The following is an 18,455-nucleotide window of genomic DNA, read 5'->3' as shown; positions in this document are numbered from 1 at the left end:
AAATAATCAATTAAAATTGTTATTATGATTGAATATCATTATTTTTGACATAATTTGAGTTTTCGTTTACATCAAAACTTATCATATTTTAGGATAATTTTAATTTAAAATGTAATTTTCATATTTTTCAAACAAATTCTAAAAATATTTTTAAAATATTTTGTTATAATTGTTTAAAAAGTATTGAGTTGCATTTCAAATAAAAAGGTAAAGATATTAAAAATATTCAAATTAAAATACATAAAATTTAATATAGTTTTAAGGAAATGGTCAAAATAAAAAAATTACACATAAAATAATCATGATTTTTGTTAACTGGGAGGATCATTATTTATATGATATCGCACACGAAAGAAAAATTTATGTTTATAAAATTATCTAATTAACTCTATACTCAGTTTTTTAATATTTTTATATGATATCACACATTCGTAAAAAATAGATAGTTTAAGGATGCAAAAAAATGCAAAAAAAATATTTACTTAATGAATATAATATGAACGAATATTACAATTACATCATTTAATAAAATAAATAATTAAAAACTGAAAATTCATATCCGCGCTGGCGCGCGGATCAGGGTCTAGTATCTTATTAATAAAGACCATTTTTATCAAATGGAATCTAATTACCTCATTGTGTTATGAGGATATTGTTATCCGCGTTATTTCTTCCCTAATCTTTACAAACAATCACTATCAAATATTTAGTTTGGGTTATATGATCCATATTTTGGCGTCATCTTTGGGGAAGATAAACGAAAAATATCCTTGCTAAGAATCAGATCTAAAGTTCCTAAGCGTGATCTTGGATCCCACACAAGTCCCATCCGGTCCTACCGAACCAAGAACCATTGACGTCGATCTCCCCAGATCTTACACAAGAAACAAAATGCTAGCTACAGGGACAGAGAAGACCAACCAAACCATCGGTGGGGCTCAAGCACAACGAGCACCACTACCAGCTGGTTTGGAATCAATCTGGCGACGCGACCACTCGAGTGCAAGCAGCACGGCCGGTCTCCCCTCTGCCCATGGCGCAGAACCAGGAAGAGATGGCTGAATTACGGAGCATGGTCTCCACGCTCATTGCCAAATCTATGTCCGTGATGAATTAAGAATCTCAGATCTCGGTCCGAAACAATGTAAAAGGGTAATCCGTTCAACTTATAAATCTGATGGAAGAAGAGGACTGCAATATTGACAGCATCAAAAGTCTTCTTACAAGGACAAATCAGACCATCTTAGAGAATCTATCGATAACAACAAAAATAGAATTGTTTCCTCGCTGATTATGCGGAAGGTCAAGGAAAAAATTCAGGCTTATATCAGTCCATGGCTGAGTCGGAAGAGACAAAGGAAGATATAATCATGCATTCGAGGCTTTTCCTTTGGCGAGTTGACAAACTTGGACATTCTCCACAAAACATTGATGTCCTTACGCATTGATGGCCAAAAGTAGGACGATGTAGCGAGTTGTAGAGTAGTGTCCCGTCCAACATGACCTTCGTTATGTAATTCCTTTATAATCTTCAAACGCAATCTTCTCTCCGGAATGCATATGTGTAATCCCCTAAACATAAATCCATCGTGTAATGTATAATCTTTTGAAACTCAAGTAGTTGCTTCAACTAATGCTCGTCCAAAATAAATTTATCTTCTGGATGTAAGGCAGCCAAAATGGAGAGCCCAGTAACAGACGTGTGCATCAAGGTGAGGACGTTGTGACGACGGCTTAAAGCATAAGCCAGTCGGTTGGATTTGCCATAATGATGCCGAATAGAAAAGGGAAATTGTTGTAGATACGCGATCCATGAGGCATGACAAGAAGAAGCCTTGGCATGGCTATCAAGATGACGCAATGCATGATTCACAAACAAAATAAATCTGTGATGGACCAAGTAATTGCACTAATGCTTGATAGCTTGAACGATCGCATAGATTTCCATATTATAAGTGCTATAACGCGAACGTGCACTGACTATTTTCTCGTTATAATAAGAAATCGGCCATCCACGTTAACTGATAACTGCACCCATTCCAAGTTTTGACGCATTACTATGAAACTCGAAGGTCTCGGAAAAGTAAGTCAAGAGGAGAATTAAACAGTTGTTAGCTTTGTTTTGATGAGTTCAAACGCTGCAGTTTCTTCTGGTGTCCAATAAAATTTGCCTTCCTTCATACAACTAGTAATATGAGTCATAATGGCTAACAAATCGTTGATAAAAAGATGCTAATCTATGGTAGCTCCGGACCTCTGTGACGGTCGTAGAATCAGGCCATGATCGAATTGCTTCCATGTTTGATTAATCCATCGCCGTCTGTAGTTGTGGCCGTATTCCCCCAATGAAACGAGAAACTAACTGAACTTCACTGTCATGAATCTCATTACGAATTAATAACAATGCAAATTCTTCAGCATATTCATCCAAGCTGTGACTACCTTGGCGCAGTTTTTGCAGCTTTGTGTACATGGTTTGTTCATAGTTATGCGGTAGAAATGTTTTGCGAAGATGGTTAGTCAATTTTTCCCAAGAGTGAATCAGTTTCTTGCATGTATGTGAACGTGTATTCTTAAGTTGTTTCCACCGCATTGCAGCATGGCCTCGAAAACGCATGGCGACAAGAGAGACACGACGATCCAGAGGTACTTGCTTAAACTCAAGGATTTCTTCAACTGAGACTAGCCAATCAATAAGATCGTCGCCACGAAGACCTCCATGGAATTCCGGTATATCTACTCGAAAGCTAGCTTTTCAGCGGCTGTCATAGTTGTCACGTTGCCTCAGATCCTCATATGATAAATGCGACGATGAATTTAATCTTCATTGTCTTCGATTGGATTTTGACGTTGGTTCCTATGTTGATGTTGTCGGTCTTGCGGGTGGGGCAGAAGGAATTGTTGTTAACGGTCCTGTTGGTGTGGTGGAGGAAGTTGATGTTGATGTCGATGTTGGTGTGTCGGTTGGTTTTGTTGTCGTAGTTGATGTTGTGGAGAAAATTGTTGCTGAGCTGGCGGTGGTGGAGCATGAATAACGTGCTGGATTTGACGGTCCAAGCGAGTCGTCAATTCTGTGGTTAAGGCGTCCAGGTGAACTGTTAAAGTGTCGCCTAGTTGTTGGATCAAAGATTATGTTGTCGTGTGCAGCACGATGAGTAGAGTATGTAAATCAGTTAGTTCCGATGTGCTTCCCTCCAGGTTCTGATCCCGGTTGTCATCAACTGCGCCTCCCATTTCCTTTGTCACTGAAAACATGATGTTTTTTCCCGAAACATATTGATTCTGATACCAGCTGATGGAGAACGGAAGCTATGAAACTTAAAGATCAAGGGTTCGATCTCTAAATCATTGACCTGATGATGAAGGTAACTCGAAAACAAGAACAAGGTCGTGAATATTCTTCGCAGTGCTTATAAAATATCTTAAAAACACAACATCTTATAAATTCAAAGGTGTCTTTCAATAATCGATTAGGTCTCTTTATATACTAACTAATAAAGTCTTAATCCTAACAGGATTAGTGAGTTTCCTTTTCCTAATAGAAAAAAGTCTAACTATTAAAAAGGAAATAAAGCCAACTTAATTAAAAGGTAAGTCTTATTAGGATGAGAGGAGGAGTTGTGATTGCTTGCAGTCTCGTGTTGATTGCATGCAATCACGGGTTGAGCTGCATCATAAAGTCAGGAGATCGCACACCGAACCATAGCCAGTCGACTGGAGCAAGCCGAGAGATAGCTCACCGCACATTGAACCTAAGCTCTCGAGCGGTCAAGAAATCGACCAGATCCAATGAACCAAACGCATGTGGCTCAAAGAAAAAGCCAAGGAGCACTTGAAACCCACGAGTCTTCCAGCTCCCGATCTGTTCGGTTAGAAGTCGAAGAAACCTAGAGGTAAATAACTCAACCCAGGATGGCTCATCAGAGCTTAAGGTTCAGTGGTCTCGATGAGGTACAAAATTGAGGCAGAGAGCCCGCCGCTTCGCACCCAGAGAAACTCAGCCAAGAGGCAACACGAACCACAATCTCGAGAGCCACCTACAAATTCTTGAAATCTCGAGAATGGGTTCTCATTGGCCCTAAACGGATATCGCGCTCAGGCCGCCGACATACCCAATAATGGAGCACAACCAGAAGAAAACACATTCAAGATTTCTCCAACTTCAACCCACAAAGGAAATACCCGAGAAATATCATCGATTCCGAGCATTCCAGATTTATGTAGAAAGAAACAATGCCAAGCTCCAATGAATACACGCCATCATACATATGGCAACGAGCTTGGTCCGTTACATCGATAGTGATAGAAGAGACACGAAAAACTCTCTTCATGAACAAAATAGCTTGAGTAAGACTGCACGATGTGGGGAAAATCTAGTTCCTAGAATATTCCGGGAATACCAACCCAAAAGCCCATATTTGAGCCTTCCGGATAGCCATACCATATCTAGAGTTCACCTTAACGACAATGAGAAAGAGGCTGGCTACTGCCTCTTCTTTGCCGAAAACCTTACCAGACATGCTCTAGAATGGTTCGCAGGTCTCGAAATATACTCCATCAACAAATTAACACAACTCATATCATCATTTCTAAAACTCGTATCAGTGTTCCGTCGCCACAGAAATAGGAGCAAGCGTGGCCGACCTATGGAATCTTAGGCATGAACTATTCAAGCCTCTACAGACGTACATCAACAAATTCAGAGACTTCAAAGTATGCACCTAAATGAAGGATCGCTCTTGCGGCACTAAAGAACGGTCTATGGTTCTTCTTCAAGTTCAAAGAAAAAAATGTCATTTCAATCTTTCACCTCACTCGACGATGCACTTCATTGAGCCTCGTACTTCAATGGGCATGGAAAAAAAATACAGCTCTAAAAGAACAGTATAACACAAACAAAAATATATCAGCATAAACAAAAGACCACAAGTCTCAAAGAACCAGCTACCCGAGAACAATATTCTTTCGTGACCAACAGCCCGACCCAAAGTATACCGTTCACTTTTGACCCCAGCAAGCACCTGATAACCACATAACAACTTTATCTTTTAAAACAAAGTGAATGAACAAATACGAGTTTAAAATTTTAAATGATAAGTTTAAAATTGATTCTTTGAAAGAATAGTTAAATCATATGAAAGATTTGAATAATCGGATAACCACTTAACAAATTCATAGATAGCAAAAAAAAAATTATCAAACGGAAAAAACCTCTCTCTCTACCCAAGACTCTCTTTTCCATCTCTACATCTTCTCAGCCCCTTCTTAGCTCCGGCGGCGGAGGCACCGGCAGTGCATCCGGTGTACGTTAGCTCCTCTCGCCGAAGGCATCTCTCCCCTTCCTCTCTTTTTCCCTTTGCTTCCTCACCCACCTCTCCTTGCTGTCGACATGTCTGATTTTGTGGAAGGTTTCTCGTCGTCGGAACCCTAGATCTTCCCGGGAAGTGATAGATCCAGCGGTCGTGATGCTTACTGGACACTCAACGAGGCGGTTTAGGGCGGTGGTGTGAACAAAGTCGGCTTTTCGGGTGTGGCTCCGTCAGATCTCGTTTTCAGTTTTGTAGATCTACAGGGGGTCGTGGCAGTGGTGGTGCGTGAGACTCAGTTCTGGTACTCTCTTCTGGTCTTTTCTCTTGTTGCTTTAGCGAAGAGTTTCATCTTCGAGTTGGAGTGGAGCGTTTTGTTCTTCTTGTCATCTGGATACTTGGTGTCTTGTATCAAGACTTGGTCTAACTGCCTTCGGTGGAGACGGCGGACCTCTTCGTCGGCGCGTACATCACTACTACAAGGGTAAAGATAGCATAAGAAGATAGCTTTTTGTTCGAGAATGCTATCGTTGACATAATCCATAGTTTAAGATAGCGTTTGTATGTGAATGCTATAAAACACAGTATATATAATAGCACTTATAAGTTTAAATGCTATCTTTTTCCTAAACGAAAAAATAATCACTTTACCGCTAAGTACTTAGTGAAAAAGAAGCGGCCAAATATTTCACGAGAAAAAGATAAAAATAGCACTAAATCAAGTTTATGTTCTCAAGCTAGCATTCAAGGTCAAAAGTCACAAAAATAGCACTTAATGTTTTATCAAAAGTCACAAACTTAGGGTTTAGAGTTAAAGGGTAGGGTTTAGGATTTAGGGTTTAGAGTTTAGGGTTTATGGTTTAAGGTTTAGGGTTTAGGGTTTAGGGTTTAGGGTTTACGGTTTAGGGTTTAGGGTTTAAAGTTGAGAAATGAAGTTTTGGGGATAAGATTTCAAATTTTGAAAAATAAAAAAATTAAAATTTTCAAAGGATAAACTTAGAAATGTGCTAGTTTGGTCATTTTAGTTTTTGAGTACTATTTTTGTGATATAAACTTATAAAAATGCTATTTTGGAGATTTGCCCATATTTCATTCTCTCTCTTATTTTTTTTTTGTGATCCATTTTCCCTCTTATTCTCATTATTCTTAGATAAAATAAAATAAAAATAGAAAATGAATTTTTTAATTGGTCTATCCTCATTTACAAGGATTCTCATCTAAACCATTAAATATTTTAATCCAAAGTCTCAGATTTCTTATCCTCTATCTCATCTTCTTCTACGTCACTCTCTTCTCTTCCAATTCTTTTTCTTCTCTCTTAGATTTCGTTAGAAACGAAAGCAAATCAAGTAAAGTTTTGATCTTTTTGTTAGATATGAAAGTTAATTTTGATTCCTGCATTATGAGAAGGAGGGAGATTGTGTTTTGTCCTCTCCATTTCTCTTCTCAAACACGACAGAGAGAAGAGAGATGAGACAGAGAGAGATGAGAGATTGCATGAGGAAGAAGAGACCGGTCTGAGTTTGTGCCATCGTCACCGGTCTGAGTTCGTCTCCATCACCACCGGTCTGAGTTCGTCATCATCGTTACGGGTCTCGAACAGGCCTTGATCCACAGGTCGATTTCTGAGAATTTGTTTCTTCTTCTAGTGATTATAGGGTTCAGATTTACTTGTTTCCATTCGAGACTTCTTGTTAGGGTTTCGTCGCATCTCCTCATCTCCGTTACACCTCGTTCTCTCTCTCTCTTCTCCGGTGGCAAGGCGGAGCAGCGTCAAAGGCGGTGGCAGCGAATCTTGAGCTTCTATCCCATTAGCGGAAACGAAGAAGACAGAGGAAGAGGACGACGGCTCAGATCCCGAGTTTCTCTCCCATATGGCGTCCATTGCTTCTAAGCTCTATTCAGATCTTCTGCTTGAGCTGGTCTTCAGCAGTGAAAAGACAACTTGATTCATCAGTTTGTGTTTTTCCTGAACCATTTTTTGAGTGTTGAAGCTTCTCATTGGTGGATTCTAGCAAAGGTCAAGCAATGGTTCGAGATTTGGTCTTCTCTTGTGTAAGTTACTTCTCTTTTTTTCCTACCGTTTGTTTCTCCATCTGGATGAGCCATCTGGATGAAGATGAGAGTTTTGTTTGTTTAGACACTAAAAGTGTAACTTATTCAGATAGATCATCCGGATGATTTTCGGAAATTTAGGCTTAATTTTAAAGTCCATCCAGCTTAACCAATTTGGATCATTTGAATGGAGATGATTCATTCAAAATAGTATAATGTCTATTATGCCTTTAATGTAATTCACAAATTACAAATCTAAACATAATATCATTTTGTCACACACGAAAACTGACAAAACCACAAAAATGCGTTTTCCCGCAAAAATTGAAAACTAATTTTTCACGCCAAAACCCCAAAAACACATTTTCCCGCCAAAATTGTAAAAATGTGTTTTCCACCAAAATTGCAAAAACGTGTTTTCCCGCAAAAACCACAAAAACGTGTTTTCCCGCAAAAACCACAAAAACGTGTTTTCATGCCAAAATCACAAAAAACATGTTTTCACGCCGAAACCCCAAAACGTAAATTTCCGCCAAAACACAAAAACATGTTTTCCCGCCAAAATCACAAAAACGTTTTTTCCGCCAAAATTGCAAAATCTCGTTTTTCCCGCCAAAATTGCAAAAACGCGTTTCACGCCAAAATCCCAAAAACGCGTTTTTCCGCAAAAACCGCAAAAATGTGTTTTCCCGCCAAAATTGCAAAATCACGTTTTTCCGCCAAAGCCGAAAATTTTCGTTTTCTCGCCAAAACCCAAAAAAAAAAGTATTTTCCCGCCAAAACGTGTTTTCCCACCAAAACCACAAAAACGTGTGTTCCCACTAAAATCGCAAAATCTCGTTTTTCCGCTAAAATCGAAAATTTCATTTTCCCACCAAAACCAAAAATCTCATTTTTCCCGCGAAAACCGCAAAAACGTGTTTCCTGCGAAAACCGCAAAACATATTTTCCCGCCAAAACCGCAAAAACACGTTTTCCCGCCAAAACCAAAATAAAATTATTTTTCCGCCAAAACCAAAAAATGCGTTTTCCCGCTAAAACCAAAAAATCTTATTTTCCCGCCAAAACCACAAAAAAACTCGTTAATTTTGAAATAATTATAATGTAAATATATTAGACTAAATAGTTAAATGTAATATAGTTAAAATTAATATCAAATTTATTATTAAATCAACACAAGGGTATTTTGGTAATTTGTTTACTAAACTCATTTGGATGGAAATGAAAATAAAGAAACAAACATAATATCCATTTAGATGATTCATCTAGATGAACTATGGAGATGACAAATGGTAAAACAAATGGTGAAACAAACAGACCTTTAGTAATTTCTCTACTTAAAGCTTAAAATTATTTGGTTCATTAGACTGTTATGAGACTATGGTGAAAAAGGTCTCAGTTTGATTAGCTTTTCTTCTTTCTTTATGATAATAATAACAACAAAAAATCTGTTTATGTGCAGCAAGAAAGAATGGAGCAAGAAGCTATTATTGACTCATTGTTGGAGATTAACTATTGAGGACGTTTGAGGATCGTGAGGATGAGGTATATACTTAGCCTTTACATAATGACACTTTTTTTTTTCTCGACATTTCTTTTGAGCTAATAATTTTAACTTTGATTTCAACATATCAATTCTTGTTCTTGATAGAGCATTCTACCAAGCAAGAAACGAGGTGTTAGAATCCGTGGTATCATAATCTGAAACCCTTGAACCTCTTTATGTTTTGGTTTATACATAATTCGGTGGAGATTTCAATGATTGAAAGTTTGTTTTGTCAGGTACGATTTAAAAGATGGAACAATTGATAGACTTGGTAGCCATGACGACATTGCTACATCTTGATGGAGGAGGAGGCAGAGGGGTTGACGGAGGAAGCGAACAGAGGAGGTGGAGGCGGAGGATTAGGTTTTTTTTTGTTTCTTTTAGGTTTAGCGTAAACCGGTTTGATTTATTTTTTTATGTAAATATTTATGTTTTTGTAATGTAGGTGAAGTGAGCTCGAGAGAATGTCCATTGTTGGTTTTAAGGTTTAGGTTTTTGTTATTTTGTAAAGAATTTCGATATATAAAAATTTTAAAATATTTTTTTTTTATTTTTATTATTTAGTAATCTATAATAAAGATTATTATGTGCTATTATAAGTTATACAATTGCACAACTAATAAAGCGCTTTCGAAAGAATTAATTAACATAGCATATATAAAACGCTATCTAAAGTGCACGAGAAAAGATTGCGGAGGAAGATACAATGTTCGCCATAACGTTGCGCTATCTTGCAATAGCATCTTCTTCATGCTATATATGAGACGTTTTCTTGTAGTGCGTGCACAAAGGATTGGTCGTGTGGCTGTTACTTCTCTGTGAGTCTTTGTGTGGTTCTAATGGATGTTTTGCCGCTTCTGTCGTCTATGACAGACATGGCTTCTCCTCCGGCGGCTTCTCTCCATTTGCTAGATCTCTCTCGTCTCCGGTTCATAGCCCAGCCTCTTCGCGGGAGGTTCGTGGCGTCTTCATTTCTGCTTTGGTGTTTGCTTTAGGTTCTCCACCGATGTGTTGGCCGGAGCTCAGGGAGTACTGGATCAGGTTCTCTGATCCGGACGGGAAGCTGCGGGTAGCATCTTATGAGTCTGTTGGTGTTGCTCGTAGCTTGGAGACCCGGTTGAAGATCGATCATCCCAATGCCGGGATCTCTACTTGGAGTCTTGGTAGATTGCATCTTCTTCTCTTTGCAGGTTATGAAGACTATGTATTCGGAGTTTGCAACCAGTGCATCCCATTTTGGTTTGGAGGGTGTAGACGTGTTGGTGGCCTCGGCAATTAACGGTAAGCATTCCTCTCCCGACGGTCTGGTGTTTTGCGCTTCATTGACCGTGTCAGTTGCGATGATGATGAAATCGTCGGGATCCAGCTACTCTAGCAGGAAGACAACTAGGACGGCAGCGGTCTCCTAGGCTCGGGAAGGCACCGGTAACTCGGGTAACTCCGAGTTTATTCCACTTTCCCGGGATGTGTCTACTACGGTTGAGAACGGTGAACGATTCCGTGGAAATTGATACCAACTAGTGAACTGTGCCGGGTTAGGTTTGTGTAAGGGAATCTAGTTGGGGACAATTAGATGCGGTTATTTTGTTGGATTCAAAATTGTAACCGATACCGGATTCCCGGTTCGGGCCGGTTTTTTAAATATTAAATATGTTACTTAAAAAAAAAATTCATAGATAGCGAAAACATTTGACCAGCTTCTAGTTCGTTAGTCAAATACATTAAAAAAATATGCAGTGCTCGCCGGTTCTTCTAATTTGAACTCAAAATGATCCTCGATCATTAAACTCTGGGATGGTCTGATCGATTAAAAAACAGATCATATGTCAGGACGTTTTATAACAAAACCCCAACTTTACTTAATCCACTTCCAATCGATTGATTTCATCCATTAACTTGGACTCTCAACCAAGAAGGAGAAACTTCCCAATGTATTTCAACAGGAAGAAGATATTACTCTCGGATGGAAGAGATCTAGCACTCAAAGATCACAAGAGAGCAAGTCGAAGATCCGAAATAAGAAATTAAACTTGCACGGGGAGGAGATATTCAAGCAAACCGGAGATAGAAAATGAAGACATGATGAGAAGCTCCGATTAGCTTGAGTTACACAAAATTGCCTAGCGAAGCGGAACCGAAGTCGCCTTAGCGAAAGCAAGATCCGACAAGCGGAAGACCTAATCTATCATGAAGATCGATTGTATTTACAACAAAAACAAAAAGTGGAAGATGGTAACCGGCAGCGAAGGCCACACCGGCCACCGACGTTGATCTTTTACTAAACCGCTTTAGAGAGAGAATAGAGAGAGAAGAAGGGGTTATTTCCTCCCGATGATCGTTTAATTTGTGTATTAGTATAATTTAAAAGTACGTTTTCCTATTTTACTTTTGGTAAATAATCCTAAAATTCAATTAATAGTATTTGCATTTATCTAATTTCCAAAATAATTAATATAGCAGAAAATAATTACTTAAATTGAAAATAAAAGTGAAAAAGAAATTAAATTTCTTATATATTTACAGATAAATGTAAAGTTATCAAAAATAAAATGCAAGTATCAGTAGTTATCATTGTAAAACAGATGACAAAAAACAAACATTGTGACTATTGAGTTGAACCGAACCATTCCGGAAAAGAAATATTAACGAATTAGGTGGTGTGTAAAATTAAGTAAAAGAAACGGAGACCTCATCAGGGTTCAACCACCACTCCTAACCCATGGCACAACGAAAACAATTAAATTGGTCAACGATCTCCGACGATAACCTCTCCGGATCCAACAAACGGTCTTCAATCTCTGGGCAAGAAACCCGTTACTCCGTTTCGATTCCTGTTGATGTAATCATCAATATCTTGTCGAGACTCCCATTGAAGTCTATAGCTCAATGTCGTTGCGTGTGTAAGCTCTGGTCTTCCATAGCTCGCCGTCCAAATTACAACCTGCTGTTCCCTATCAAGTCTCCCGATGAGACACCGAGGATCCTATTCGCCTTCAAAGTCGGATCTAACTTGTTCTTCTACTCTTCGCCTCAACATCATCAAAACCCTGATAACAAGAACAATTCAGCCATTGTAGCCACTCGTCACGACATCAATCTCGGCTCAGATTTGCAACAGTTATGTCGGCCTGTTCGGGGTCTGGTCTGTAGTCAACACATTGGTAAGAATTGCTCGTGGGCTGTGATTTCTAATCCCATCACGGGAGAGATTGTAACCACACCAAAACTGACCATACAAGGTATTCACTTGAAGGAGCGGGTAAGAGGCAAAGCAGACTACTGTTTTGGATATGATCCAATCGATAAACAGTTCAAGGTGTTGCGTATCACCAGGTTGTGTGGCAGCCCAGAACACAAAATATCTTTTTACGCAAAGTATCATGTCCTGACGTTAGGGACCGGAGCATGGAGGAAGCTCCAATGCAGCACTCTTCATTACCCTCTAGATGAAAACGGGATTTGCGAGAACGGGATTTGCATCAATGGTGTTTTGTTTTATCCAGCCTTGGTTAAACATAGAAAACATATGATTGTTTGCTTTGATGTTAGGTCTGAGAAGTTCAGCTTTGTCAGCGTTGATTACGTTTTAGGATTGCCCATCCATAGATATTCCGTTCTGATAAACTGCAATGGTAAATTAGGTGTTAACTTTTGTGACGCTGCCTGTAAGCATTTTGAGTTGTGGGTATTGGAGGATGCCACTAAACATACATGGTCGAAGCGTATCTACATATCGCCTCATGCGTCGCTGAACTGGGACAACTATGTGCGCCCTGCTGGAATGATTGGTAGCGGAGAAATTCTGTTATACCGAATGTATACACACAATCCTTTCAACATCTTTTACTACAATCTCGAGAAGAAGATTATCAGAAGAGTAACATTTGAGGTCCCAGTATTGGAAAAGTTTGATCATTTTGGAGCTTTCACATTTGCAAACTATGTAGAGGATGTGAAGCTTATGTAAGTGCTTTAAACAGATTAATCATTTGATCTATCTCTGTCTCTGAAACAATCTTGAATGAAGAGAAAATCTTTATTTTGCCTCTTGTTGGCTTAAAACAGATGAGAGGTTGGTTGTAATTTGATGGCTTGATTACTCTTCAGCGTGAAGTTGCCTAACACTGGAATATCACAGATTAATTAATATAGCAGTCCTGGTATTTCAAAACCCTGATATTCTCTGTTTTTAGGTTCCTTAGTTCATCTTCTTTCTTCGTGTATTTGGTCCACGTTTCCTCAACCCTGTCTACAAAAACAGAGAAGAAAGATTCTAACAAAATCTCTTTCCCTTTCTTCTGACTATCTAGTTTCCCTAACTCGCATGGGCATAAAGAATGATTCGAGAATCACAAAAGCATAAGAATCAAGATCAGAGATCTTTGCTGGGAGGATATTTAGGCATGAAGCTTTGACAAAGCGCAACTAACGAGTGTGGTTGAAGAATAAGATCGGGTTTACTTTAACTGAACGAGCCTCTTACGTTTGGTCACAATCTAGGGGTTAGTCCACCGCCATGACGAACCAAAAGCAGCAGGTCGCCCACAGTGATGTAATTGAACACTTTGGTCTTATCCAAGTTCATCTTGTAATTTCTGAAGTGCTTTGTATCAGTTCGTGGAGTATTACACAAGTTAGTACAGACTTGTGTTAAGAAGATGGGATGTGTTAGATTTTATGTTCTGTGAGGTACAAATTTTATTTTATCTTAGAAAAGGAGAAATATATTTGTTGGAAAGTTTATATTAAATGTAATTAATATTTATTTGAAAAAGAAAAGGAAATAGAATTATCCCTTATAAGAAAAATATTTTCTTAGAGAAAAATTTGGAGTGCAACTTTGTGATTCCTACGAAAGCGTGACGTCCATCATGAAGAAAAATAACTCCCAGAAAAAAAAAAAAAAAAACAGAAGGCAAGCAATTGGAATAGTTGCCGACATATTTGTGTTTTGTTTATATCAGAACTGGTCACTTAAGTCACTGGTGAGATATTAAAAGGCGAGGACAGAACTGATTCAAGAACAAGGAAACAATTTTTTAATTTGAATTGATGGAGACATATCAACAAAGGATGTCTATAACAAGACTACCTCATCCTGATTCATCCAATTATGGATATTGGAAGGTTCAAATGCAAGCTTTTATCAGTGGTCTTGATGAAAATTGTTGGAGTTCTATTGAATTTGGTTGGAGTCATCCGGTGATGGTTGATGATACGAAGGTTTAAGTTCTTAAGCCAAGAAATCAGTGAACTGTTGCAGAGAAGAAGACCTCAAGTTGCAACTCTAAGGACAAAACTTCGATTTATAATGTTATTGAAGCAAGCCACTTCAAATTGATTTTTCAATATGCTTGAGATCAGAAAGCATGAAAAACATTGGAGAATATGTTTGAAGGTACTACAAATGTCAAGCTGGTTGAGACATATTCAGTGTTAGCTAAGGAGAAAGTCAAACTAAAAGCTCAAGTTGTTGAAACACTTATATGTTTAAGAGAAAGAAGAAGCATGACATGCTACTGCTTAACTTGCAAAAACTCAAAAGGCTTGAAGGTGCTAATAATGGGACGAAACAATTTGATAATTTTCTCAGTATTCAGAAAAGTGATCGATGTGAAATCGAATTTCAAGGGGGATATTCTAAAGCTTAAGGTGTTTTTGTATCAGCAGAAACCACTTTAAAAGTGATTCTTGGGCAAAACAACTTATTCAAAATCGTATCAATGGGTGTCCGCTTGAAAGTTTAGGATTTTTAGTTGTTAACCTAAATTCACAACCTATTCAAGAAACCACGGAGAAAAACATACAATCCTCCATATTCGTTTTTCCTCTTTGATTTTTTTTTTGAGTTTGAGAGTATACACAAAATTAGTTTCGTTAGGCTTCTGATAGAATGACGCAGGTTAGAATATTTGTGCAATTGTATCCTCAGAATCTGAGTGCTATAAAACCATCGCACTACTAAGCGTTTTAAGATAAGGAAAGAGATTAATCATCTCGACTCTGAAATTCTTTTTTATTCCTTTGTTTCGGTATTATAAATTACAATTTCTGTTCTTTTAATTTTTATAAATATCAGTTGTTCCATTGTAGTAAAATAATATTCTTACACTCTTAATTCTTTAAATATTGTTTATATTTTTGCACTAACAATACTGATATTTGTAAAATGTTGTTTTTTAAGAACATGTTAAAGATGTTGGAATCAGATCTATAGGATTATTTCAAAATTATCTTTCTACAATCTTAATTCTGTAAATTTTCGTTTGTATTATTATACTAACGAAAACTGATTATTTTGTGAAGTGTTTTGTTATTAAAACAGGATTTGGAGAATCTATCATATACTAAAAGGTGAATATGGAGTGTTTCTAGCCTGTCCACGTAGGATAATATATTAGACCAATCAGAACATTTTATTCTGCCACGTGAGCACTTCTTATGTCGACTAAAGAACCTTTAGTCAATACTGATAATCCGTCGGAATTCACATCGTTCACTCCGCAACGTCGTTTGACGCTTCAATTTATCCCCTGAGAGAAAAGAAATTGGTGAAGAAACCGAAAGAACAGAGGAGGAGGAAGACAAAGAAGAACGAGATAAGAAGATCACTGATTTTCTCTGTTCTGAAAGTGGTTGTGTTGGCTCTGTATTTGGAGTTAGGGTTTAGTTTGATGCGAAAAGGGGTTTTAGAATCTGAGTTTACAGAGGAGATAGTGAGGATCTCTGATGACAGATCTCATTCTGGTCGTGATGTTGGCGAGAAAGTGACGATCTTGGAAGATGAGTTAATGGGTTTTGCTAAAAGTATAAACTTTTTGAGATGCAGAGGTTCCAATTCCAATTGGAGAATCAATCAGGTAAGTTTAAATTTTAAAAGCTTAGCTTAGCCTTTTATATTTCAGTTTTATTTGTTTGATTGAAAGTTTCTGCTTTTTTCTTTGTAGGATGGTCTGATGTTGAAGTCTAGAAGTGTCTATAAATCTGTAACTGAAGAGGTGAATGTATGGGGATGGCCTTTGCAGACAGGTGGATTGTTTGGTACTGGTTTCTCCTCAAGTTCGTTCACCGTGTTATCAGGCCGAGTTACTAATGTTACTAAAGCTAATTCATTTGACTATCACATTCAAAATATCTATGCTTTGTTTGTTTAGTATATCTGTTTTTGATGATCTTCTTGAAGTGGTCAGAGGGGAGATTTGGTTACTCGGTACGTGAGGCCAACATTTCGTGGGGGAAAACTAAATGGAGCACATTGGTTCTGCAACTAGATCATAGCACATGGGTTCTTGAGTACAGTCTAAGCTTTAGATAACTCAACTTCATCAAAGGTTCTTCAATTGACACGTCAGACACGGTTGTTTTCGGCTTACAAATAATTATCAGTCCAATAATTATCAATCCAGCCACGTCTGTTTGTTTCCAGTGAACTAATGACCCATTATGTAATTTGGTTGCAGGTCCAGACAAGAAGCTCTAAGCAACAATACAAGTTTCGAGTATGAACAGACTTGCGTAACTGCCGTTGGCTCTGTTTCCTCTCCATTCAGTCAACTGAGTTAATCATCTTAATAATTGTTTGCAATCAAGTTCCCCCATTATGTGCTATTTAATTCAGCCTATACCTTCTATATATGTAGACTCTGGTGTATATATATGGTCACTGTGCTCCAGAGGAAATGGCCCGTTTCTGCATCTCCTTATCTAACGAAATCTTTCTGAAGTGAAGCATCAACTCATGGCGAATTCCAAAATCCACCTTTCCATCTTTGAGTGCATGGTAGTAGAGATGATATTTGCTTTTCTTTTCCCTTTATAACATGTTTTACTTACCTACTGGTGTGTTCACCTTGATCAGGACCACAATCTGTACCAGATAACGCAAGAAAGGGAACAACGACCTTTCTCTGAGGGAAAAATAAGTACTTTTATGTCTCAGATGCTTCAAGTCCTCGCACACATGCATAAAAATAGTTATTTCCATCGGCAACTGAAACCAAGTATGTATATTTTGTCATGTTGATTCTCAATGGCCTCTCTTTTACTTAACAATTGTTTTAGTTTATTTTTGTTCTGAAGAGAATTTGCTGGTGACCAGCAATATCCTCAAGATTGCTGACTTTGGACTGGCTTGCGAAGTTGCATCTATGCTTCCTCGAAAATGTCTCACCAGTTTCAGGTATGGTCTTGAATATTGACACCTAAAACAATCAAAACACTTCTTCTCTATGCAGACCGTAGGGTTCCAGCTGAAAGTTTCGAGTGAAGAAAGCAAGAGGACAGCTTTGGAAATACAAAGAGTGTAAAGGTAGGCTCAAGAAATGATATGTAGATGATAGAGCACAAGTAGTGTATTATTATTGTTTTTGAAGGAATTACAATCTCAGTATTTCTAATGACCTTGAGTCCATTTACAAGAGATTTCTCTCAGTGTTTCATACAATCCTAGAAAATGGCCAACCCTAGATGAAGAAGATGAGTACGTTACATAAGATTCAGTTGTTGGTTAACTGATTCTAACGTTTAATCAACTGACTCACCTTCACACAGTGCCATGCCAGCTTCACTTCCAGCTCATCAATCAGCCTGAGTTACTTATCAGTAGTGACCTGAATTAATATTAAGCTAATCGTCTAATTACTTATTGGTATTATACGAATTCTTTGTATACTTATGCTCACATTCTTTTGAAGGAAAATTATGACGATAAATCAGCCATTATAGTATGACTAATTGCGAGGTAGAAAAATGGTTTTCAAAAGATTACTACATTTTCATGTGAAGCATAACTAACCAAAGTTAATAACTACAATTATGCCAAAACATACAACGACGGTTCTTTCATCCGTTTGTATTTCTTTGGTTTTGATCCAGCGGTGGTTCTTACACGATGTTGACGATAGGTGGACGTATTAAATTACGAAGGGATATAAAACAATCAAGCTAAAGAATCTTAGCCATTGGATTCAACTCCCACACTAAAAAATCTTTAATTAATTAATCCAAAGCTTGAACCAAAAATAAAAATAATCCAAGCTTGGTTGATATATTTAGATCACCATCAATACATCTTACTTACATTTAATTACAAAGCAAACTAGTTTTAAATATAAAAAATAATGACATCATCCGCGCGTAGCGCGGATAAAAGATCTAGTTCATTATAATGGAAGTGTTCATTATTCTTCTGATCGAACTGGAGAAAAAGAAAGCATTTTTTTGGCATATTGGTTTCATTTATGCAATTTGGAGTTTCATTTGACTATCAATTGAACATTGCTTGCTTCTTTGATTTTTGCCTGATTTTTTAATTTTCAGGAATTTAAGAATTGTTTTGCCGGCTGCAGTTTATTATTAATCTTTGCGTTTAGCTTTCCTCATTAGCTTGCATGGATTCTGTGTTAAATTATTATTCTTTCAAGTGTAAGAATTTAAATGGATTTAAATCATTGACGGTATAATTTAGCAAGTGTTGTTATCGTTCAATTCTTTGCACAACCATTTAGAAATTTAGTTGTCGATTGATTTTTTTTGCAAAATATTAATTG

At 37.6% G+C, this 18,455-nt stretch overlaps 2 protein-coding genes and 1 long non-coding RNA gene across 6 annotated transcripts; all 3 read left to right on the top strand.

Annotated features, from left to right (window-relative positions):
* Positions 1 to 6,550: 6,550 nt before the first annotated feature.
* On the top strand, positions 6,551 to 9,446 carry LOC106318403. Of its 2 annotated transcripts, XR_001265315.1 has the most exons (5): positions 6,551 to 7,361; positions 8,824 to 8,906; positions 9,013 to 9,052; positions 9,144 to 9,270; positions 9,353 to 9,446. It is a non-coding gene; the product is annotated as an uncharacterized LOC106318403 (long non-coding RNA). The 2 variants fall into 2 exon arrangements; XR_001265312.1 differs by having other exon boundaries at positions 9,144 to 9,408.
* A 2,138-nt stretch (positions 9,447 to 11,584) lies between these two features.
* On the top strand, positions 11,585 to 13,621 carry LOC106318235 (putative F-box protein At1g53550). Of its 3 annotated transcripts, XR_001265310.1 has the most exons (3): positions 11,585 to 12,870; positions 12,973 to 13,067; positions 13,218 to 13,621. XR_001265310.1 is itself a non-coding variant. In XM_013756164.1 (2 exons), exons 1-2 carry the CDS (start codon positions 11,627 to 11,629, stop codon positions 13,246 to 13,248), a joined length of 1,275 nt encoding a protein of 424 aa, XP_013611618.1. In that variant the 5' UTR covers positions 11,585 to 11,626; the 3' UTR covers positions 13,249 to 13,620. The 3 variants fall into 3 exon arrangements, 2 of the variants coding, with proteins under 2 accessions (XP_013611618.1, XP_013611738.1); XM_013756164.1 differs by lacking the exon at positions 12,973 to 13,067 and having other exon boundaries at positions 13,218 to 13,620; XM_013756284.1 differs by lacking the exon at positions 13,218 to 13,621 and having other exon boundaries at positions 12,973 to 13,194.
* Positions 13,622 to 15,394: 1,773 nt separating this feature from the next.
* On the top strand, positions 15,395 to 17,306 carry LOC106297666. The gene is made up of 4 exons (XM_013733880.1): positions 15,395 to 15,767; positions 15,855 to 15,992; positions 16,091 to 16,687; positions 16,766 to 17,306. The coding sequence occupies exons 1-3, from the start codon at positions 15,582 to 15,584 to the stop codon at positions 16,220 to 16,222; spliced, it is 456 nt and encodes a 151-aa protein (XP_013589334.1). The 5' UTR covers positions 15,395 to 15,581; the 3' UTR covers positions 16,223 to 16,687; positions 16,766 to 17,306.
* The last annotated feature ends 1,149 nt before the right edge of the window (positions 17,307 to 18,455 follow it).

Source organism: Brassica oleracea, chromosome C1 (genome assembly GCF_000695525.1).
Source record: "Brassica oleracea var. oleracea cultivar TO1000 chromosome C1, BOL, whole genome shotgun sequence".
Classification (NCBI taxonomy): Eukaryota; Viridiplantae; Streptophyta; class Magnoliopsida; order Brassicales; family Brassicaceae; genus Brassica; species Brassica oleracea.
Note: the sequence above shows the minus strand (reverse complement) of the source record. Positions and strands in the feature narration are given on the sequence as shown.